Source organism: Tenebrio molitor, chromosome 6, assembly GCF_963966145.1.
Source record: "Tenebrio molitor chromosome 6, icTenMoli1.1, whole genome shotgun sequence".
Lineage (NCBI taxonomy): Eukaryota > Metazoa > Arthropoda > Insecta > Coleoptera > Tenebrionidae > Tenebrio > Tenebrio molitor.
Window position 1 is genome coordinate 15,837,483 of NC_091051.1, and position 24,233 is coordinate 15,861,715.

Sequence of the window (24,233 nt, forward strand, 5' to 3'; positions counted from 1 at the left end):
TTTTTCGAAACAACGTCAAGTTGTTTCATTGTGGTTGTTGAACACTGTTAATACTGTTTTTATCTTTAAATTAACAAATAATGGCAATAAAAATTTATAATCATAATCGATGATACAAGATTAGAACAATAACAGTGCAGCCGTAATTGTAAAAGTTATTATTAAATTTGGAAACCTCATGTCCTTGTATTATGTGTATATGTTGTGTACAAAATGATTTGTTACTAACTAACATGTTGCAGAGATATGATTACAATTGACTTTTTGAAAGAATTGCTTCACAGGGTACCTAGTTGCACAAAAAATTAATGCTTGTAATTTAACATTGCGATGATCGAATAGAAGCGGTCTTTTATTTTTTAAATCTTCGCTTGTATATTTAAAGAATGAATTATTCAGAATTGAAACTGTATAGCGCGTTTCCATCAAAATCTTGGCGAAGCCTTAAAAAGCTCCCTTAAGTAACTCGAGCTTTTATTTTTTTCACGCCGATCGTTTTCCCATAGATCGGGTGCATGTGTGCGAGCGGTAACGATCCGGATCAGGTTGTTGGTCCTTTATTAATCGAGTGCGTTTTCAATTGCAGATGTCATCAGCGTCTGTCGGGACACATCATTCGGGGACTGGAACCCTCAGTTTGATGTCCTGCGTGCGTGAATCGTCACCGCTGCAAGACTATGAGCCCTCCGACAATGAGAAAAATGGTAAGTCGTGACCGTGTGTACGCACGAGTTGTTTTCGTGTTTTGAAAATATCTAAGGGAACGCACCGTGCATAATGAATGCACTCCGGTACCAGAAGAGGTAAAACTGATCGAACTGGAAGTCCTCCAATTCTATTAATAATTCGCCACGCCGTGTACGTAGCGGAAGGAGCACATATGGCCAAAATCCTAGGATTATCGCGTTGAACTAGGTCGATCATCGGGTTGTGGGTTAAATCGTGTCCAGCTTGGTCGCACACCTACGTCGTGCTTTTCCTAACTGTAAATTAATTTCGCGGTTGTATTGTCGAACGAATCGATCCAGCGGTGATTCTTCCACCGAATGAAAATTATTCTTTGTCGGCAATTATCAAATTTAATTATCGTGGGGCTTGTCGTGGAGGAGGAGGCACACTTGATGAAATGAGCATCGTTAAGGGGACGTGCGTGACTTTTAGCAATAACCACCTCCGATGGTCCGATAAGGCGGCAAACGTTCAGGCAGAGGTGTATCGTCGCCGTCGAATCGAAAGGCGAAGAAGTTTGACCTTCTTTCGACTGCCAAAAGGTATAATCCCAGCGACGTCGCACGACAAGATATGATTTCCTAGAGCGCAACTCAACGGTACCCGTATTCTGTGCCACGAGGTTTATGTTAACTGTAAACCACTGTGGGTGTTTGCATATGGTACACTCCATAACCTAAGATCATACGTATTATGGTGCATCATGATCATCAGGCTGAAATAACCACATGCAATGAAACGCCACCGCGTATCGATCATTTTACTAGGCCATAAAACTTTAACGCACAGGTTTCGACCTGGACGCTTATCATCAGTTTTATCTAATTATCAGGAAAATGATTAAAAATAACGGCATCCTGAAAAATACACAATATGTCAAAGCAAGTTCTTATCTTTGTTTGTTAAAACACAAGCAATATTATCTTAAAAGTGTATCAATAGACGGTGAGGCACCCGTTTCAAGATTTTGTCGGTCTTAGCCAGTCTCTTATCTAAAGGAGAACAACTATTTATGTTAATCATCTAATTAATTAATTGTTGCCACCGAGACACAATTTGTTTATTAAATTAATATGATTCAAATATATCATTTTTACTTGTAAGTACGAGAATGTAGTATTTTTGCTCATTTGAAGAAAAACATGTTTTCAAAAAATTATTTCTAAATCTGTTGTTATTGTATAAAAGAAAATTATAAAACAAAGGATAATACATATTTGTGCTTAGACCAGCTGAACAAGCACAAAGATTATAATCAATCAAAATTAATTTGATAACAACGGAAATACATAATCCAGATTGGTAATTTTGTCAATTTTAACTACTTTTTTTGACAGGTTTTAATCTAGTTCAATCTTTTATTTGCATACTCGAATATGTTTATTTTTATTGTCTCAAGTTTTATTTTGTGTTATTTAACAATTTTTTGCTTCATGAAAACGTATTGTGTTTAAATGAAATCAAATTTGTTTTTGTTGCCCATGGTAGTCAAAACTTTTTTCATTGTTCCATTTTAGCAGCAAACACTAGCACAAAACTAGACGAGCTAAATCAATTCACTAATGTTTGTAAAGGATGTTTTTTAAAATTTGGCGTCGAAGTGGGCGTTGAAGAGTCGATTGTGAATGAACCACTCGTCTTAAAAACACTGATTTTTCAAATTGCAGATTAAAAACACAATAACGCAAAAAGTGAGGTTAGATTTAAATATCTGATGGAGTTGTAATCCGGTGGTGCGTTGACAATCGACTCTTCAAAGCCAACTTCGACGCCAAATTTAAAAAAACACACGTTATATATTTCATTCAGTCAGTCGTAGGCTTTGATTTGATTTACCTCGAAAGAAGTTTAGTTCTGCATCACAAATGTATATACATTATACAGACTGATTCACATAACTTTCCGACCCTAACGAATTTTAAATGCAGCCAGTAATACGTTATTCAGTTATAACTTGATACCTAATTACCTACCTTTATTTACAATGAAATCTGGACATTCTTTTTTGTATGGTTCTGAAATACTTTAATTATTAATAATTAAAATGTGCTCCAATGACGAAATAAATAAAATAAAATATTGTCGATTATTGCCATTTTAAAATTTTTATAATTGAAATTTTTGTGGGGGATGCCCAAACCATACAAAAGTTTAAAATTATTCATGGTTTACTGGGTACATTTAAATTTCGCCAGGGTGGGAAAGTTATGTGAATCAGTCTGTATATGCAACTGTCAGATTAGTGTCATTGTGGTTCTGTTTTCTTCCCCATTTAAAAAAAAATCCTGTAAGTATCGGGTGTTCATTTAAGTTTCCGGTGAAAGTTGGCGTTGAAGAATCGGTTGTGAACACACCACTCGTTTAAAAACACAGACAACGGTAAGATTGAAACAACTGGTCCGTGATCCTTTGGTCATTTAGGTATTGCGTTCACAATCCGACTCTTCAACGCCAACTTCGACCGGAAATTTAAATGAACACCTGATATAACCTTTAGTCTGTGACTTGATTACGGGATTAGGTATCGGATGTTTTTTTAAATTTCACCTCATAGTAGGCGTTGAAGAGTCGATTGTGAACGCACTATTCAGTTTACGGATCACGGATCAGCTGTTTAAATCATAAGTTTTACAGGAGTGGTGGGTTCACAATCGACCCTTCAACGCCTACTACGAGGTGAAATTTAAAAAAATACCCGATACATTACGTTTATATTGCATAAAAAATAATTGTAAAAAATAAAACAACAAAATGGACAAAATTTGAGTGCATACGCCAAACATCTGATCTTAGCTGACGAATCTCATCTATCTGATCAGTATCCACTTTGTCATTTTAACTTTGTTGTGTTACTATTTCCACTTATTTTCAATGTAATTTTGCTTCAAGAGTACATTTTAATAAAACAATCAATCAATCGATGATGTTTTATCACCATCACATTAGATAGTTGTTCTTTGAGGTGATTGTATTTGAGAATGAGTCATTATGTTGACTCAAATTCCGCTATGAATTGTACGTATTTATTTCTCTGCCTCTTCGTTTAATATTCTATTTTCAACTTGCTTATTTTTAGTCTGGTACGTCTTGTTTGATGACAAGCCCAAGACATTTTTAGCACGATAGATCATACTCACAACACATATAAAAGATACAATTTGTTCCACAATAAATGACGTATACGCAAATCGCAAATTGATTGTAAAACTGGTATCGAAGGCAAGGCTTAATTGGTTCGGGTCTCGTAAATGTATCATTGTTAGTCGGCATATTATTTCACGTCGAGGATGAAATATGCAACGAAACGTCCACCGGATGATATTTGTGGCCTGCGACTTGTAAAAGTGGGTCCCTGCAGGATAGGATATATGGAGCTTTCGTTGTGGAGAAATAAATTCAAGTAAACTCCTGTACGTGTTCCTTATAAATAAATAGGCCCCAGTTTCATTTGACCCGAAATTTCTCTAGACTTTTTGGTTGATTTGTCGCAAGCAGAAAATTATAACGCGATTCTTACGCCAAATGCATCGGTGCATATCACCAACGAGTATTTGGATTCTCCAAGTGGCCGGCCATTCATCGGATCGTTAATATTCTACGTAACGAAAGTGCCAACGGATGAGAATCAATCCGATCGCTTTTATCTTGTTATATCAGTAGACAAATGCGCACGAAGTCGATAATAAATTGATACCTGTGGAAGGTGTTATTGTGTTCGGTGGTTTTTCATGTGAGGCGTTCAGACTTCAGAAAGTTGTGATGAACACGATGCAGAGGTCGATCAGTTTGTATAACTTCTATTATGAAAGTTATGACCTGGACAGTGAGTGTGATTATTTTTGAGTTATTTTTTATTATAAAAGGTGGTGAGGGTGATATGTATTGTAGCAGGAAACGATATTTGGGAACGACTAACGTACTAATACTTTTATGAAGGTTGGAACGGTTGGGACAGCCCATTGCTGTTGGCCGTCATAAATTACTCAAATTATTAAAGGCTCAGAAATGGGCCATATTTAAATATTTCTTACGGGGGGATCTTCGACGCATTTGTGCTCTGCATTTTTTGCGAAATAATAAAAAATAGGTGGCATCGATGAGGATTGTCACAAATGTCATTTTTGATAATAATGATACATCATTTAATTTATAATTCAAAAATGATTTGTCTAACACCAAATTCACATTAAAAATGTTTGTGTGCTATTCAGCGCAGATTCGCGTGGCATAAATATTATGCGCCATTTTTAATTTGTGGTCCTAGGTAGGTAGATACCTAGACGGGCCCTAAAAATCTAATAACCCATTTGTTATCGAAATAGTCAACATTCCTGGTACACCACATTACAAAATTTCGAGTAAATACGGACCATCAAGCTGCAAACGTTCGGAGCGTGCCGAAGCGACCGAAATCAGGTATTATTGACGACATCTTTACTAACAAGCCTTAAACCATTGTAAGAGGCAATCGGGTTATTTTATAATGAGTTCTCAAATATCGTTTCCTACTAACGGATCTTCAAATAAATTTATATTTCTGTGGCGGTCGTGAAAAAGTAGGTAAGTCGAAAATGTTAATTTTTTAGGGCAACGATTCAAAATTCCACATCATTCCTAAAATCCTGTAATTAAATAGAAACTTCTTTCTACCTGTACTTGCTTTCAATATAAGTAAATTTTAAACTGTGAAAATCTGAATTATTTAACTCCATGATTTATTATTAAGGTGTAAACATCGTTAACTCATTTTTGAAATTATTTGACTTACCTACTTTTTCACGACCGCCACAGATTTAGAGCAACCTATGGAAATTCAATTATTTAGGTACATACAAAAATTACTTTACACTATTAACAGAATTAGAATGTCGCCTACGCCTACTCGAAATACATAGATATGTATATATTTATTTGAAGGCCCGATATAACACTTCTTTCAAATGTCTTCACTTAAATGTTTTTTTTAATTGATCTCTTGATACCTTAAAAAAATGAGAAAATTAAATGTTTAAAAAATCGTTTTTACCATGGTTGCGGTTCGAAGCTGCGAGAAATAATCTCGCAATTCTCACCGATCCAATCCACTGATGCAACAAGTTTTACGAAGAATACCTACCGCAATTTCGTTGCAGTAACATTTCGTTATTGGTTTTGTCCGACTCTTCACCGGATCGGTCGATTTGATCTTATTTTTTGTTAAAAATCGAGAAAATAAAACGGTTACGCAATTTCTCTTAAAAAAAAACATCAATTTGTTCGATACAATTTCCGTAAAGTAACTTTTTAATTTATTTGACGGCTCTAATGCGGGGATCAGGTGGCGAAATAACAAGAAAAGTATCGTAATTACGATGTTACAATGTTAAACAGTTCCACGAGAGTGGGGTTATGAATTATTTATTGTACGGAGCACGTTCCGACAAACAATACAATAAGTTTGCAATTAACTTGATAGTACACCTTAACCGTGATCTTTACAACCCTTACAATTACCTTCGGCAAGAGACGCATGTGCTCGGCAAAAGCTGTTATTAAAATTTGGCTTCTCTGAAAGGTGGACAACACAATGGGAATCGATACAAGTTCGTTGTTCTTTGTAGATAACTGCCAAATAATTGATGCGGCAGTAAGAAATCATTTCGGAACCCAACAGGCGAAGATATTTATTTTCATGGCACAACTTATCAAGAAGGCAACGCTGAATTCCTGTTTTATTTGTGTTCGAAATAAATTATTTATCTTTTATCGATCCCACCTAATAGCGTGGTGTAAAATTTAAGCCGTATGCGTAAAGGCGTACGGAGACCGCTTTCAATTTTTTATCACCCGAAAATAGTAGAGCAGCCTTGGTTATGAGCTTGCGTGGGGGTTAATCCTCCCCGTATTGAATCGAATGACATCGCTTCCAATACCCCAAGTGATATCTGTTAATACCTGTAACGTAATACATTCTGGTCATTTGTTTTGGTCTATTAACGTCTTTCCATTGTCAAGATTGGTTTGCTATAAACGTTGCTAAACACTAATCTGTGACCATGTTTGGGCATATACGTGGAAATACATCGTATTATATTACCGATTGATTTAGTAAATCCCCGGATCCTTTTTTAGAGTGATAAGATTGTTGTGATGGGCAATACAGTGCAGATTGTTCGATCTAATCTTATCAATTCGTATCTGTGTAAGGACACATGTTTTACATGAGTTACATTTAGTTACGAAACTGGATTTAAAACTGTTATCACGTAAACAATGCAAATAAGTAAAAAGGAAAGCATGTAGGTAGGTACCTGGTAGAATGTCTCGTTTTTCGCTGACCCAAGCAGATGACGTTTGTTCTACGTGTCATTTTGGAATAGACGAACTGGAAGCGCGCCGTGAGTCATCCGGAGCGCTTCAACAATCAAAGTAACGTTTAGTTGGTTCACAATTGTCGGACAATTGACAACTTTGACCCTCCCAACCCGATCAAATCACGTCGAACAAACACCATAATACGTCCGATAGAGAAACATCGGAATAATGTCGAACCGTAGGAAATACGTTGTCGGTAAATTATCACCCAATATGTCGTTTCCGCACGTATTAAACCAAAATAGGCCGAGCGTGTTTGTTTATTAAGTAATTGGATGGCCCCCATCGCACCGTAATGAACGTCGTCGTCACACGATATTAATTAATGAGTTTTGATTAAAGCAGCGTCGAAAAAGAAGTTCTGGAATCCGAAGAAGTGGTTCAAGAGGAAAAACAAGGCGACCGAGGATGTCACCGCTCCCGTCGACAACGTCGGCAACGACGTCCTCCGGAGCAGGTCCACCAGCGAGCTTTCGATCGCCGAAGATCAGATCAGAAGGAGGTTTGTGTGTTTGTGATGTTTATTATTGTTCGTTTGTTAATTGGTTTTCTCGCAGAAGTGGATCCTCAATGCACCCTGGCTTGAGCGTATCTCACGACAGCGTCTTCCATTCGCCGAATTCGGGATCCGACATCGAGCTGGGTGGTGCACAGAGTTCGTCATCTCTGTCCATATCCCAGCCCCAGATAGATTTGAGATTACAGGTGAGTTTTTAGGATGCGATCTTTCACAACGCCGTTTGTTAAGATTATTTAAAAGTTAACGGTGTTGTTGTTCGAACGATATTAATAAACTCGAAATTTGTGTACACTTCGGTGCGGAAAACTTCGTCCTTGGTCAGTTTTGTTCATTAAGCCGAAAATAAACTGGACTTGGTTTTGTTTTGAACTCTCGACGGGAACAGATCACATCGAAGATAATTTATGTCGCAGATAACTCCTCCATTATCTCGGTGGCTGAATGAATGATGGCCGGTTGCCATTTCGACCGCCGCGCTTTATCGATACACATAAAACCCTTTATATTGTTTAAAGGACAGATCGATAGGGCTGTGAAGATCATTTTATGGAATGTAAACACGTGAAGGTTAGCGGGGCGTCTGTCCGGCGACGCCTAAATGAACATTGGTCGTGTCACGTGAACGTAACGTCACCGAGTGCCAGTTTACGTTGCAGATTATGTACTCGTCGGGGTTTTCGGGGTGATAGATTAACCTCGGATTTGGAAGGGCGCAAAGTGCGTCACCGATAACAGTCGCGGGGACTCCTCGAACCGACATGCGGGATTCACCCTCGAATTGATCAATCCGATTATTTGTTTATGCGGATTGTACACTTTTGGGTGCGGGAGAAATTGCATTACGACGTCAAAATCCCTCAAGGTTGGAACTGCAGATGTTTATTGAACTTACCAACTTACCATATGCAGTGGAAAGTGTCGACAACAAACAAAAAAAGACAAATTAAATTACAATACGACCTTCAGTTTCTGCTCAGATGTGTGTGTAGTAACCATTCAAATACAGTAATTGTCGGTTTACACCTGCCAGTCGAATATCAGTAGATTCGCACGTCGCGTGTAATTAACCGTAAGCGTAACGTAACGCTACTGGTAGAGAAGACAATGCAGGATATCGGTGATGGATGATGGAAGTGGATTTTTTTCATTGGAAATTGTCAAAATCCGTACTTTTTGTTGAGAACGGTCCAGCAAATGAGGTCGAGATACGAACAGAAAAAAAATGGTTTCTTGCGTTCGTGCCGTTACCGGTTATGTCGATAATCTTCCTCGGACGTGGCCGAGGCGGTTGTAATCGGAGTAGTTGCAAGCACAAGTGATTCGATGTTAAAAAATAATGCTATCTTGGCTCGGTTGAAAATGCTCATCCTGTTTCTGCGCGATAACGAGGGACATAAAAGGAAGTCTGTACTATATTTCAGTGTCGCCTTACTTCGGTGTTTATTATTGTGCGACCGAAATTCCTTGTATTTCCTGTATTTATATATAACTTGTTCGGTGTCGAAAAGTCGCGATACTCAGGTTGTCGAAAACGTCGTCTGCGTCGACGACTCGGAGGTCAAATGAAGGAACGCATTGTGTGGGGAGCCCCTATCGCTTCGGAAAAATTCGTCGACTAATTACAAGGGAATGCCATTCACCGGGGTCGAGAATTCGTGATAATCGAAAAATATCCGACGGAAAGGCGGTGCTCTGCCAACCGACTGGAATGAATTTCGAAATGGCACGGACAGAAATAGAACAATTAAAATTCAGATTCTTGGGATTTTTTTCTTTCTTTTTCATGTGGAAATGACGTTCCGGAATCTGGACAGCGCAGGCCAATAAAAACAAAAACAACGTTATTTATTGGTAGAATGCGCCTTGAACGTGTACGGTATGACATGGTACAGACAACCATTGCGTGCTGCAAACACCCTGTTTAAAATGCCTAACGAGTGACAAAATCAGTTTAACCCGCTGTTATCTTTCAGCACACGTTATTTATGGTTTTTTTATTGTGCTGCGGTTAAATGTTCTCGAGTTGAATTTGTGATTTTGTATAAATTCAAGTTCACGTTTTTTTTCCTCAATTAAAACACTGCAATATGTTGCCTCTAATATAAAATTATCAATATGTAGTTGGGTACACGAACTTTTTTTCTATCATTGAATAAATATGTGTTTTAGTTGTGTGGTGCAATGGGGTCATAAATACAGCAATTTAAAATTAATTTTAACATGATGTAAACGACAACAAACATTACAGACGAAGTGTTGAGTAAAAAAAAAATTGATTTGTAATTTGAAGTAAAATAATAAAGAGGAAGACAAAACCGCCACGAGATAAGACCGCAACGAGTCATTAGCGTTCATTCCACATCGATTTTTGTTATCACTTTTACCCAATAGATTTTCTGGCTCATGTGTTTTTATTTGACAGCTTAAAACTTTAATGTGGTTTGCAACAAGGCGGAAAGATTGCTGCTCACAAAAGTTTAAACCCAGTCTCGATAAGACTTTCACGTAATAAAGACGTTGATAACCGAAAATTTCCCATTAATGCAAACCGAATAGTGCACAGTCGAATGAACATGGAAATAAATTCTTCACCGAGCTAGAATTCGTGAGTCGACGGTCAATATCTTCATCTCAGAATCGGGAATTAAGATGGAAGCTTTAATCCTATCGCTATTTCGTTCTGGTTGTTTTGCGACAAACACCGACGCAGACGATCTGACGTGACGATTTTGTGTAGAATGTTTCTTAATTACAGGGTGTTTGGGGTATAAGGTAATAGACTTCTTCTGTGTAAAGAAGTAGACAAAATAAAACTTTTTTTCCCTATCGGTTAGAAATGTAGGCTGTGGATACCTCATTTGAGGTGAGAAAATTCAACTTTCTCGCTAAGGTAAGAAAGTTAATCATGAAATGTTTATGGTAAAACTGTACCAAAATACAAATGTCAAAAGTGTCAAAAGTGAAATAAGTTATTGATAATTGAAAGCCAATTCAATAAAGCAAGTTGTAAAGCCGAGATTCTATACTGAAATTAAAGTTTAAGATATATAAATAAATGTTAAATAGATTACTTTACCCTGTTTATATCAAATTTTCGAACAAACGTCAAATCTTCAAATGCGATGACAAGTTAATTAAACAAATAACCCAGCCTACTATTCAATTCTCAAAATTTTCATTTTAATCAGGAATATAACCATATTTTTTTGACTTTATTCAACGAAGTTGTGCCGGTAAGGAAAAAATAGTATTCAAACCTTGTTAAGAAAGTGCCCGTGCAGACCTTGGGCACTTACAAACCTCGCCTACGGCTCGGTTTATAATCTTTGCCTGCGGTCTGCAAGAAAGCACTTTCTTACCTTGGTTTTAAATATACCATTATTCTAGTAACATTTTTTAGTATGTGATAAAATTTTCTAGTAATCATTTGTTCAATTTGAAGAACTACCGTGTGAGATCCACCGGATTTCTAAATTATAAAGGCGGTAGCTAAGGCATTTTCCTTTAAAAATCTTCATTATTACCGATACGAACAGTGGCTCTCAAACAATGGAAACAGAGTTTAGTCAGGTGAGTTCAGCATAATAAAAAAAGCAAATTGAAAAAAATGTTACTATGAAAAGTTGTTCATTTAACCTAGCTGTGCATCTCAGAAAAGTTTGCTACCTTAAACACCAAACACCCTGTATTGTTGTATGATGGATTAGCACGAGAAATTCGATTGAAATCGAATTAGTAAAACTGAAAGTATGAGAAATTACGAAACTTCTTGGATATCAGTTGGGCGAGGCGATGATATTTGCTAAAAGATATGATAAAAGTAAACAAATTTGTTTACTTATTAGAAGTCATTCCTTGAGGACCTGAATAAATAACAACATAGAGAATGATTGGAATTCAAATAGAATTGAAAAGAAAAACGTGGATTATTTGTATTTTCTGTGGATGATCGGAGATTTGTGTACATTGGTGGTATTAATAAAGTCTAATGCGTAAATATTATTGGAATTTAATATGTATTATCTTTAGGTTTAGAGGAAAATGTAAAAACAACATTTTTAGAGTCACTGTAGAGAAAGTCAAATCGAGCGAAAAAAGTTCAACACCTTCTTAACGTAGGCATTAAACTTAATAAAATATTAATTATTTATAGAGATCGTAGGTGTTTTAATGACTGCAAAACAGATTGACGGTAGTGGGCGGGAGATGTTAAAAAATAATTATCTTTATATACTGCATGGAAAATCTATAAAAACAACAATAAAATCATTCTTCGGACTTGAGTAATGTAATTTTTATTTTTTAATGAAGCAAAAATTTGTTCTGCGTGTTTGTACCATGTTGTAGGAAGTTTCGCGGTTTCGCCCCTAAGTGTCACTTGTGGTACAATACTCGAGTTTAAGAGTCAGCTGATCTATGAGTAGATCGGATATCTTTCAAGCCGCGCCACCTACAAAGAGCATTTGTAACAAAGCCGTAAATTATTCGGTGGACTTGCGGTCCGGGGTACAGTGGTTCGTGGTTCTCCCCTGAAGTAGCTTTAAAGCATGTCGAGGGAAGGTTTCGTCCGACATTTATCTCTATTTCGACGTGTTACCTACACAAACCCAAGCTTTTTTCGGGCAGTTTATTATACGAAGTGACTAATGCAGACCGATCGCCGGACCACGAGCTCGTCGGTGCCGTTACCTCCGTTGAGGTCGGTGCAAAGTTGCCAGACGGGTTTGAAACAGCGCGCTTTGCAGGTCCTCGTGTCGCGTTCAGAAAAACTTCCAATAAACAAACCGATCCCGAACCACGAGGAATCAGTCCGGCAGGACCGTCGGTGGTGTCGATCCGAAGATAACGCGGTGACAGCGACCTCACCCAAGTTTATCGCCAAGAAAAACCGAGCGTTTCCGCGATTCGGCCGAGTCGTGACTGAATTTCCTCGATGCGATTAGATAAATTCCAATTCCTAGTTGAAATTCTGTGCGTGCGTCTTAGTGTAATTTGTTGCGTGAAATGCAGTGGTTTGTGTCGATGAAATGAAAGTGCGGACCAAATCGAAAGGTCGGTGTTGGGGCAGGACCGGCGAACGCGTTCCCGCAAGGACCAGGCTCTGCAGAATTTGGGTGAGTTGAGGGCGACGTCGAGCAGGATCCGCAGCAGCAGCAGCAGCGTGTTTCTCGGCGAGGCGGTTGCAGACACGGTCGGCTTGAGTCGGTAATTTTAAATTCATCATTTCAAAATTGGTCTGGTGTGACAACGGTAACAAGCGAATAAATCGTCATTCTTGGTGGCCGCCAAAATAAATCATTTGTCGTCGTTTATAAAGCGAGATTAAAGCTGGAACTGGAAGAAATCGGTGAGGCAACGAAGTCGAACAGAAATTGTGCTGCGAGTGGGATGGCAATTAATGGAGTTCAATTTTTTCCTCTCGTTACATCACTTCTTTAAAAGTTTACGGTCGGACATAATAACGGCGCTGATTCCCAACTTTTTCGTTATTCATTAAACCGCAAAGATAATGGCGTGCTCACCAAATTTTTACGCAATAACAGTTACTGATTTATATTTAAATAAATACACATTATGCTTGTTCTGACGAGTTCGGTTCCGTTCGTGGCCCCATTTTGTCAAAAAGTCACCAGAAATTGCATCTGCAAGTTGTTAGTCTCTCAAAGAACGAAGAGATAAACGGCCTCGGATCATCATTCATTTTAAATAATTTAAAAAATACATAATATGTGCCGCGATTTAATATCGAGCATGACATGCTACTAATTAAAACTATTAAAATACACTTCAATTTAAAACGGAATCGATGTATTAATTAACTAACATTTAAACTGACATTAAATATACATTTATGATAGCGACGCAGACTTTTCATTGTTGGAGGCGGAGTCATAAGGTCCTTCAATATTTTTAAAACAGAAAGATACGAACTAACTAGTGCAAAACATTTCACAATGTCCCGTCAAGTCCGTGGGGCAAGTGAAACTTTGTTTCTTAATGTTGTTTTAATTGATGTTTAATGGAAAAAGCAACAATGTATTTTTTTGACCCAGAAATGTAGCCGACTGATGATTGACCAGACATAAATTAATCTGAGTTTAGAACGTCAGGTTAAGTGAAAATTTAGATTTTTTTTTAATTTTTTGGAATTGTTATAAAAATTCCAGCTCGCTATTTCACTAAATTACAAGCATGGAACGGATTGATTAAAAAATGTGTCAATAGCCAAGCAGGTCAAGTATTTTTTCTGCTCATAACGAAATGCATTGGCGTTTAAAAATTTGTCCGCATGATTGAGAGAATGAAATTTTTAATTTTGAAATTACATCCGAGTTTGCATCACAACGCTTATCGTACAGGGAAATACTACTACACATTTTAATTTTTCCTCGTACAAAAAATTCTAATCCATCGCATTATTTTTGGAAACTTTTTTTTATTCAAAGTGACTAATCAGTGTAGCATAAGTTTATGCAACTGCATTTCTATTAGGTTTTTAATGTCATCATATAAATATGTAATAGATGTGGAGAGGAATTTCTAATAATATTTGTTAAGGTTAAGTGCTAAGGTTAATGAATATGCGATTTTTTTTTTGAACGATGCAGTTTCTCGGTGAAATTAATTGTTATTGATATTTTTGGCAAATTCTTGTATCAAAGTGAAAAACACTTAAATAATAATGAATAGTGAATGCCTTTCATGATTAAATGAAAGTGGTTTCATGTTTTAAAGCTAAAAACTCAACACACATCATGCAATGCCAAATTCCAATGACATTTCAAAAAATAAACATTGACAAAACCAAATAAGTAAAATGCATTCACGTTGTTTTAGCATAATGGGAGGCCATGGAAATTTTGCATTTATGGTGAATTCCAAAAACCTCCGAACTATCAAAGTTGCGTCAAGTTGTCATACTGATTATTGACAATGCTGTTCTAGTACTTTTCAATGTACTTGGTTGACCACCCTGCAGCAATACAAACCTCGCCAAATTTTTATGACAGTGTCAATTACAATTGGTCAACAATTCGAAAAAAATGGAAAAACAAAAGCGAACAGTACTTAAAGCCAGAGAAAAAGCAGACAATTGACTGTTCTAATAAGCTTTTCTGGTCTTTCTATTAAATGTTGTCCTTTTTAAATTTAAAAAAACCCAACAACAGACAAAATAAATTTTTATCTGACCGAAATTTGACAGAAATATCACAAAAAATAAAGCATGGTACACTTTCAATCAAAAATTGTGTTTCAACTTTCAGCCGGGTACATTGCGAATAATAAATTTTCACAAATTGTGACACTTGACAGCACGGATGTTTTTGGAATCCACTACCGTGTGAACAACAATTACTGATTGAGTTGGCAATAAATTCTGGTGACTTTTGGTGACTTTTATGTCATGTTCCAACGAGAAAACCATTTTATTAATAAAAGAATACAAAAACCAAGACGTTTAAATATGAAATGTATACCAGCTGTCAATAGTGTCAATAAAACAAACCGAAATAGGTACAATTCACAGTCTTGAAAATTTCATGTAAAATTTTGTATTGCCAACTGAAACAGTTATTGTTGCTCACCCTGTATAATTTGGTAGTAAAGCTGAATTAGGTTATGTTTTTCTAAGTTGAGGTAATAAATAGCGTCAATGTCTAGCGCGTTGTCAGTTTTACTAGTTTTGCAATAGAAGAATCGCCGGCTATTCAGCAACATGTTATGTTCATTTTGATAGGTCCGCATGTCAGGCACTTTAGTGACGGAAATCAAACAGTGTGTCCAACGTTAAAAAAGTAAATCATGGCCTCCCATTATGCCAAAACAACGTGAACGGTGTTTACCTACAATGCTGTTTTAAATTTTTAATCGCAGTTGTTACAATTGAGAAACGATTGTTTTACTAATGACTAAAAACATAGTTTCAGTGAAAAAGGAACGTGTAACAAGTCACCGAACACGGCATACATTTTAAATTTAAAGTCCTTGCTATTGTCAGTTCCAGCTCAGGAAGATTCACACCGGGAACTGATTTTTGATGAATTTTAATAAATGATAAAAAGTACTGCGAAGCCGACAACAGACAAAATACTCTTATTGGATAATTGGCATGTGAATCTCGATGTTATTACTCACAGATGCGACCATATGTGAGATATTTGTTTTTTTTTCGTATAACAATTTTCCCATAATTATCATAAGAACTCAAGTGTACAAGGAGGCGAATTATATTTTCTTGTTAAATAAACAAGTTTTAAAAAAAGAACTTTATTTACAGACACAACGGCGGTACAACGACTAATAACAACTGATTACAACTGATTATCAATCTTGCTCTTACAGACATATATATAGGTTTTTCTTGTTTTGAAACTAATTGAAAACAGTGTTAATGTGACAGGGTTAAATATCTATAATTTGATAAGAATATGAATGATGGGCTCACAAATCTAGCTATGATATTTGGAAATAGTGGATAACATTGTATTCTTACTATAATTCGGTTAAAGAACTCTAACTGTAATGAGTAAGTGACATTATAATTGCTTAAATAGCGGGGTCAGATATCTAACTGAAATTATATTTTTACTGTTTATGAAATAATGCGGTTAAAGAACTTATTCTGGAATAAACAAGTACATTATATAAAATTGGTGAGGTCAGATATCTAACTCCTCCCTCCTTAAGTTCGAAAATAAAATTGGTTTATTTTCGATTTTTTCTTCTGGACTTGGGTTCTCCGGGGTTGAATTTGTGGTTTTCTTGTAGCAGCGATTTTTCAATTTCCAGAGTAGTAAACAGCACACGGCAAGGGTCAGGACAACAAGTATGCTGATGTAGACGGGGTGGCTTTGGTGATACTCTACAATTCGAGGGGTGTGGATTGATGAGGCTTCCTTTTTCAGTTGGGAAATGTCGTCTAAATCGATGTGACGTAGGTTCAGGTGTTCGATAGTAGGGTGGTTTTCAACTTCTTCTGTTCTAACTTCCGGGAGTATGAAGGGTTCACCTAGTATGGAGTTTTCCTCATTGATGTAGGTGGATTCCTTGTTTTTGATTTTACAGTGGTGAGGGATTTTGATAACACTGGGTTTTTCTATGATGAAGTAGCCGTTACTTTCACAAGATTTTTCAAGTTTGGATATAGTTGTTCCTGGGATGACTAAAACACAGTTATGACTCAGTCTTTTAGTGATCGTATGAGGTGTGTGGATTGGTGTTAGGGAACATTTCTTCTTCTTCACGTTCAGGATTAGTGATATGACGCAATCTTCTCCGTTGGGGTTTAGTTTGTCTGGACAGATGTAGAGGTCTTCTATGGCACCACATGGCTCGTCTTCATATTGATGGTTTAGCGAGCTGAGCATTAGGAATGGTTGTTCGGGTATTATGGTTAGGTTGTTTTGAGGAATTGGGTATAGGTGGTAATAGTCGAAGTTGTCGGAATTGAAGATAGGCATGATTATTGCGAAAATAATTTTATCTTTAATAAAGGAAGCTCTTAGATCAATCAATTGGTAGTATGAAAGGATGTTTTGGAAAAATGGTATTTTATCGATTTTATAGAGGTTGGTTAATGTATTTAAAATATGTTTTATGTCAGAGACGGAAATGATGGAATTGTGTACAGTATTTAATTTTGCAAATGTAACAGCATTTTCTAAGTTGTCCAATAGTGTTATTAAATTTTGTGAGTTTAAAATGATCTGATCTAGGGTATTCTGTGCTCTGAGAAAACTTGAAATATCATCAAAAGATTTAATGAGATTATGTTCGAAGTAATTCAGTCTGGATTCTATTAATTTTTGATTATTGTTGAGTGTGGTAATTGTATGATTGTAATGATCGATTAAGTGTTGAGTCAAAGAAATTTGCATTTGCATTTGTTCATTTATAGATTTTTGATTACGTGAAAGGGTATCGATTGCTTTTTCGAAATTGGTTGCGTCTTCCGAATCTAATGTACCAAAAAGAAATTTTGACGTTTTTCCTACGAAGTCTATTAGTCCTCTTTTAGTTCTAATATGTGGGGCGAGATTTTTTAATTTATTGTCCGCTTGTTTAATTAGAAAATGAGCGTGTGTCAGTAAGTTGTTTAATATATTTCGATAGGTGACTCTAGAACTAAACGTTGTGTAATTACTTAAAGTATTATTGATTATGTTATAATATGTAATCGTATTATCTAATAGTTTAACTAAGGGGCCTAATTCTACATAGTGGATGAAGGTGTGTTTAGATTCTATTATTTTTCCTTTTCCTAAGTGGAATGGGAGGATTTGCGAAGGGATCGGGGTTACTTGGATGTCTTCTGCTTGTACCACTAGGTACGCAAGCGAGATGATGAAAATGTGTTTAGCGATCATCCTGTAAAAGAGAACCAGTGCTAAATTTTCTTGGTTCTTTGACTGTTGCTTTATGATAGGTACCTTGACGAGTTTTTAATTTTTTATCATTATTAGCAAGAATTTTACTGGAAATGAATTTAGGTTTAGCTTTGTTTCTTTCTTTAGTGCTAATATAAGCTGAATGTCCGGGTATAAATGTTTTAGGTTCTTCTCTAGTTGCGTTTAGTTTATCGACTATTTGTTCCTTTTTTGTTTGTGTTTTCTCTTTTATGTCAGCGTATAATGTTTGAACTTTTTCCTTATGTTGTTGGATATAATTACTGATGATTTTGGTATCTGTCATTTCAAAAGGGTCGTCTGAGTTAATGTGTCCTTTAACTATTTCGAAAGGGGTGTAGTTTGTTACTGAGTGAATCGCGTTATTGTATCCGATGATGGCATAACTGATTAAGGTTTCGATACTATCGCGAGGTTTTTCTAATTTGAGACATCTGATTTCTTCGGCGAGTGTCGAATGGAATCTTTCTACGGGAGAATTACTGTTTGAGTTCTTTGGGGTTGTATAATGAAGTTCTATTTTGTGAAGTTTACAAAAGTCGCTTAGAACATTATTTTTAAATTCTCCACCGCAATCTGTGGTAATTTTTTGGGGTAGACCATGGTGTGAAATGAAGGTTAATAGACTATTTAATATGTTAATTGGATTCAGCGAAGTGATACAATATGCTTGTCCATATCTCGAAAATGAGTCGAGGATGGTCAAAAATGAATGATTGAGGATTTTAAATGTGTCCATGTGTATGTGTTCGAATGGCTTGCTAGATGTCGGTGTTAAATTGAATTTTATTACAGGTGGGTTTCTTTCATATTTAGCGGTTTGGCATATTTCACAATTATTAACGTACGCTGTTATATCTTTTATCATGTTTGGCCAATAGTAGTTTCTCTGAAGGGAATTGGTCATTTCGTTAATACCTTTGTGACATGTCTTGCTTTCATGATGATATTTTAATTTTTCTTTTTGATCTTCCAGGTTTACGAGGTCTTGTAAGATGATGTTACTCTTGATGAATTTAAAGGCTGTATTTTTGAAATACATTTGGACTGTTTTTATAAATCTTGGCTCAATTTCAGGACTTTTGAAGAATAAACAATGGGTTTGTTTGGGATCGAGGTTAGTTTTTAGTATGTTCACGGTGTTGGTTTCAAAATTTGTTAGAGGTATTGAAGCAGTTATTTTGGTTTTATCAAAAGCTTTTGTGATTTTAATGTTTGGTTTTAGTGCGTCTTTATTACAGTGGATTATAATTTGGCTTTTAAAGTAATTTACAGGTTTATTTGTTATTGGGATTTCAAGAACGGGGTTTTCAATGGAGGTGTGTATTGTTTCGTTATCATCATAATCGGGTGGTTTAATTTGGATATCGGATATGATATTAATTTTTTGTTTGCTTTTTAATTTAGAGGTTAGTTCTTTTAGTGAGGGGCAATCGAGAGTGGGTTTCGGATCAGGATTAGTTAAATATTTGTCAATGGTTTCTGAAATGTCGCCTTCATTTCCGATTGTGGAAAATCTATCATCGTCCTTTTCTAATGCATGTATTTCTATTCGCGACAAGGCATCAGCGTTGGTATTTTGTTTTCCTTTTTTATAAACGATGTTATAATTAAATTCTTCTAATTTGAGTCTCCATCTCACGAGTCGTGAACTAGGTTCTTTCAAGTTGAAAAGCCACTGCAGGGGTTTATGATCAGTCACTATCGTAAACTTATTGCCAAATAGGTATGGTCTGAAATATTTGGTACTCCATACAATCGCTAAAAGTTCTTTTTCGATTGTACTGTAATTGCATTCAGCTGTGTTTAGGGTTCTGGATGCGTATGCAATTGGTAAATCTTTGCCAATTTCTCCTTGACTTAGAATTGCACCTATCGCGAACTGGGAAGCGTCTGTAGTCAGTATGAATGGTTTGGAAAAATCTGGATATTGCAATATTGGTTCATTGCTTAAAATGTTTTTACAATATTCGAAGGCGCGGCAAAATTCTGTTGTATGTAAAATTTTCTCACCTTTTTTCAGGCATTTTGTAAATGGTTTTGTAATTTTCGCAAAGTTTTTGATAAATCGTCTGTAATATCCGAGTAAGCCTAGAAAGGACTTTATGTCTTTTACGGTTTTTGGTATGGGAAATTTCTTGATGGCTTCTATCTTTTTTGGGTTAGGTTTTATTCCGTCAGGTGTTATGACATGTCCTAAAAATTCTACTTCTTTACGAAGAAATTCTGACTTATCAAGCTGGATTTTAAATCTGCATTTGCGAAGTTTTTCGAAAACTAATCGTAGATTCGATGTGTGCTCTTGAAGAGAGGTCGAGAAAATGATTATGTCGTCCATGTATACGAAACAGACTTTGCCTTGCAAATCTTTTAAAACATTGTCCATGACGCGTTGAAATGTGGCTGGGGCGTTTTTTAATCCAAAGGGCATTCTAACGTATTCGTAGTGTCCATTTTCGACATTAAAGGCAGTTTTGGGTATGGACTCAGGATCCATTTCAATTTGGTGAAATCCTGACGCAAGGTCGAGTGTTGTAAAATATTGGCATTTGCCTAGTTTATCTAGTATATCGTTGATGTTCGGTAGAGGGTAACGGTCGTCTATTGTCTTTTCATTAATTTTCCTATAATCAACAACGATACGCCATTTTGTCTTGCCGCTAGCATCCATTTTTTTTGGGACGATCCATATTGGGGAGCTCCATGGACTTTGTGAAGGTCTAATTATACCGTTTTCTAGCATTTGCTCTATTTGTTTTGCAACTTCTGCTTTATGGACGAATGGGTATCTATATGATTTTGTGTGGACTGGAATTTCGTCTGTCGTTTTGATTGTGTGTTTAACTTGATTAGTAAAAGTCAATGTTTTATCGTCGCTGTGGAATATATCTTTGAATTCGTGGCATAGGGACAAAATTGCTTTTTTTTCTTCGTCATTTAAATGATCTGTTCTTATGAGATTTTGTATGTCTGGGCTATGTTTGATGTTCTTTGATTTCGTTAAAAAGGAATCAAGGTGAAAAAAGTCGAAATGTTGTTGTTGTGATGTCGGAAAACTTATGACATTTATCGGTGATTCTAATGTTAAGGTAATTCTATTGTTTGTGTTGTTGTGTACTTCCGTATTGGCAAAACCGTTGTCGGCTGTTGTTAATGTTTCTGGTACGTATAAGGCTTTTATTTTTTGTTCGGGAATTATGACGTCTCCTTTTAGGCAATTCACCGGTAGTTTAATTTTCATTACTTCGTGTGCATCGACACTAAAGGTAAACGATTTTTCGTGCGTTTGTCGAAAGAAAAGGGGTATGATTAAAGAATCGCTGATTAGTCGGTTATGTGTTAAATCTATTGATAATTTTAATTTTAATAGGTCTCGGAGGCCAATAATACCGTCGAAAAAATCGTGAAAGTCGTAAAGGAGGAATTTAAAGTTGTCATCTGAACAAAATTCTGAAAATGCGGGGATGTCGGCTTTATATTTAAGTTCCTTTTCACCTGTTGCCGTTTTAATTTTGGAATTTTCGTGGTAAATTGAAGAAGGGAAATAAGTTTCTGCGACAGATGGTCTTATTATTGAAATGAAACAGCCTGTGTCTATTAGTAATTTTAATGGTGGGTTTTGAATTTTGATATACGGTAGTGAGTTGCAAGTGGACACGTTGTTAATTTCGCATGTTATGTTGTTTGGTAAAATGGGCTGGCGTTTGGAAAATTTTGCTCATCGTGTATTTGTTGTTCGTAATGATAAGGTGGTTCGGGAATTTGTTGATCTTCGGTATTAATGTTTTCTTCGTAAATTGTGTGTTCGGGGTAATTATTGAGATTTGAATTGTCCTGGTAGTCGTCTTGGAAATCGTCACCGTCAAATTCAAAAGGATGTGGACTCTGTTGGGCTTGGTCGTTTTCGATGTTATGGAGTTCTTCTGATACGAAATTTTTGGGTCCATTATTAGGTCGAAAATAATTGTTATTCGGATTATATGGGTATGAATGTTTAACCGTGGGATTTCGAGAGGTAGTGGACATCGGTTCAGGTTTACCGGTTGGTTGTTGGCCTGTAGGACGAAATACATTTTTTGGCTTACCGAAAACTTGATTATTAGTGAAAAATTTCTGTTGTGGGGGGTTGCGAGAAGGTGTTATGTTAATTGTTTGCCTAGGGAATTGCGGTTGAGTGAATTGTGCAGGTTGTCTATGAAATTGTCGTGAATTCAGGTATGATTCGTTGTTAGTTGCGTGAGGTGAAAATGATGTTGGGTACAATGTATGTATGTTCGATGGTATGGTCGTTTGTTTTTGATGTGTTTTTGTTGAAAATGAGGTGGGTGGTCGTTGATGGTGTAAAAATGATGCGAAATTTTGCGTATATCTGAAGTTTTCCTCTTCAGTCACGTACGCCATTGCTTGTTCTAGGGTGTCGGGATTTCGTAATCGGATAATATTTTGTAGTTGTGGCTGTAGTCCGCGAATAAATGTTTTGAGAGCTAATTTGTTGTATTGGTTGCTGTAAACTCTCTTTGTATTGATACACATTTCGGTTACACTGACGCTACCTAATTTCGACTCAAGTTTACTTCTAACGATTTGAATACGTTTTCCGAATTCTAAAGGTGGTTCGTTTTTAAACGGAAATAAGGTAAGTAAGTCTTGTTCCAGGCAATCCAAATTTCTTTGGTCACCAAAACTCAGGCGTAATGCATTTTTTAATAAATCCCAAGTATTTAAATCTGTTTTAGTGCCGATCAAGATTAGAGCTCGACCAGTCAGTTTACTAATTACTACTCTCAACAAATAAGCGTTAACGTCGTTTGCCAAAGTGCCAAAAGTTGTGAATAAGTAGTCGCATGAGTTAATGAAGACTTCTAATGTATTAACGTTTCCATCATATGTGGGAATCGTGTCTACATATAATTTTAATAAGCTGAGGTTGGTTGAATTGTTTACAACTTGATTAGGATCAATATTTTGAGGTGTGGGAGTCATTTTGATTTGTTTTTTTTTTCTTGAATTTGTCGATTAATTGATCTAAGTTAATACTACGAAAATGTAGTTCGTGAAATTATTATTTTAATTATATTTTTCTTTTGAAGAAAATTAAAAATTCAAAATGTTCATTCAACTCCGATGCAGAGAGTTAAAGGAAGGAAAAGAAAAATTGGAGCTCAGACTCACCTAGTGCAGGGTTGCGTCTGTTTCTGGAGGTTGTCTCTCGATGGATTCTCCGGAAGTTGACTCCAACTTGTCGCCGATTAATCGTTGAACCTCGAAATCTTGGTACGATACAGGATTTGCGTTGTGGGTCTGCTGTAGGTTCTTCGAGATAACACTTAAGGAATTGAAATTCCAAATCGCGGAAACTTGCACGATGCAGGATTTTATTAGCGATCGCGTTATCCTACCGACTGCGCCAATTATATTTTCTTGTTAAATAAACAAGTTTTAAAAAAAGAACTTTATTTACAGACACAACGGCGGTACAACGACTAATAACAACTGATTACAACTGATTATCAATCTTGCTCTTACAGACATATATATAGGTTTTTCTTGTTTTGAAACTAATTGAAAACAGTGTTAATGTGACAGGGTTAAATATCTATAATTTGATAAGAATATGAATGATGGGCTCACAAATCTAGCTATGATATTTGGAAATAGTGGATAACATTGTATTCTTACTATAATTCGGTTAAAGAACTCTAACTGTAATGAGTAAGTGACATTATAATTGCTTAAATAGCGGGGTCAGATATCTAACTGAAATTATATTTTTACTGTTTATGAAATAATGCGGTTAAAGAACTTATTCTGGAATAAACAAGTACATTATATAAAATTGGTGAGGTCAGATATCTAACTGGCGTTTGTAAATTTGAATCGTCTTTTTGATTGCTTTCTCTTCCGCTTGATTTTAAATCTTGTTAAATAAACAAGCACAGGATCACCATATTACATTTTTGGTATTGTTTGTATTGGTAGTAATTAAGAAGTAAGCAAATACTTGAGTTAACATCAACAGTAGTCGGTTTATTTTGAGATAATATGGATGATTAGGTTTTTCAGGAATCCGGTTATGTTTGTGTTCCATCATGGGTGACCCTAATCCATACCGAATTCGATTCGTGCAAATCTATTCGATAGTTTTGTTGTCCTAACGATGAGAAAACATAAACAGCTCGTGTTTGTATTGCTAATCGCACCCATCCATTCGAGCCATGTTCGAC

General features: G+C 36.1%; 1 protein-coding gene and 1 long non-coding RNA gene across 8 annotated transcripts in view; one reads left to right on the forward strand and one right to left on the reverse strand.

Moving 5' to 3' along the window:
* The window catches only part of LOC138133218 (fap1 adhesin), a 48,882-nt gene that overhangs the window by 13,874 nt on the left and 10,775 nt on the right, over positions 1-24,233 (forward strand). For 2 of the 7 annotated variants that reach the window (XM_069051044.1, XM_069051042.1), the window contains 3 exons: positions 587-704; positions 7,426-7,585; positions 7,641-7,788. In XM_069051044.1, the coding sequence (XP_068907145.1) occupies positions 587-704; positions 7,426-7,585; positions 7,641-7,788 (426 nt within the window). Of the gene's footprint in view, positions 1-586; positions 705-4,398; positions 4,553-7,425; positions 7,586-7,640; positions 7,789-12,128; positions 12,718-24,233 lie in introns of those variants that run through there. The other 5 variants (XM_069051045.1, XM_069051043.1, XM_069051046.1 and 2 more) reach the window with 4 other exon arrangements.
* LOC138133223 (uncharacterized) lies at positions 15,856-23,877 on the reverse strand. Its single transcript, XR_011160287.1, has 2 exons — positions 23,182-23,877; positions 15,856-17,971 (listed from the first exon to the last, which is right to left on the reverse strand). It is a non-coding gene; the product is annotated as an uncharacterized lncRNA (long non-coding RNA).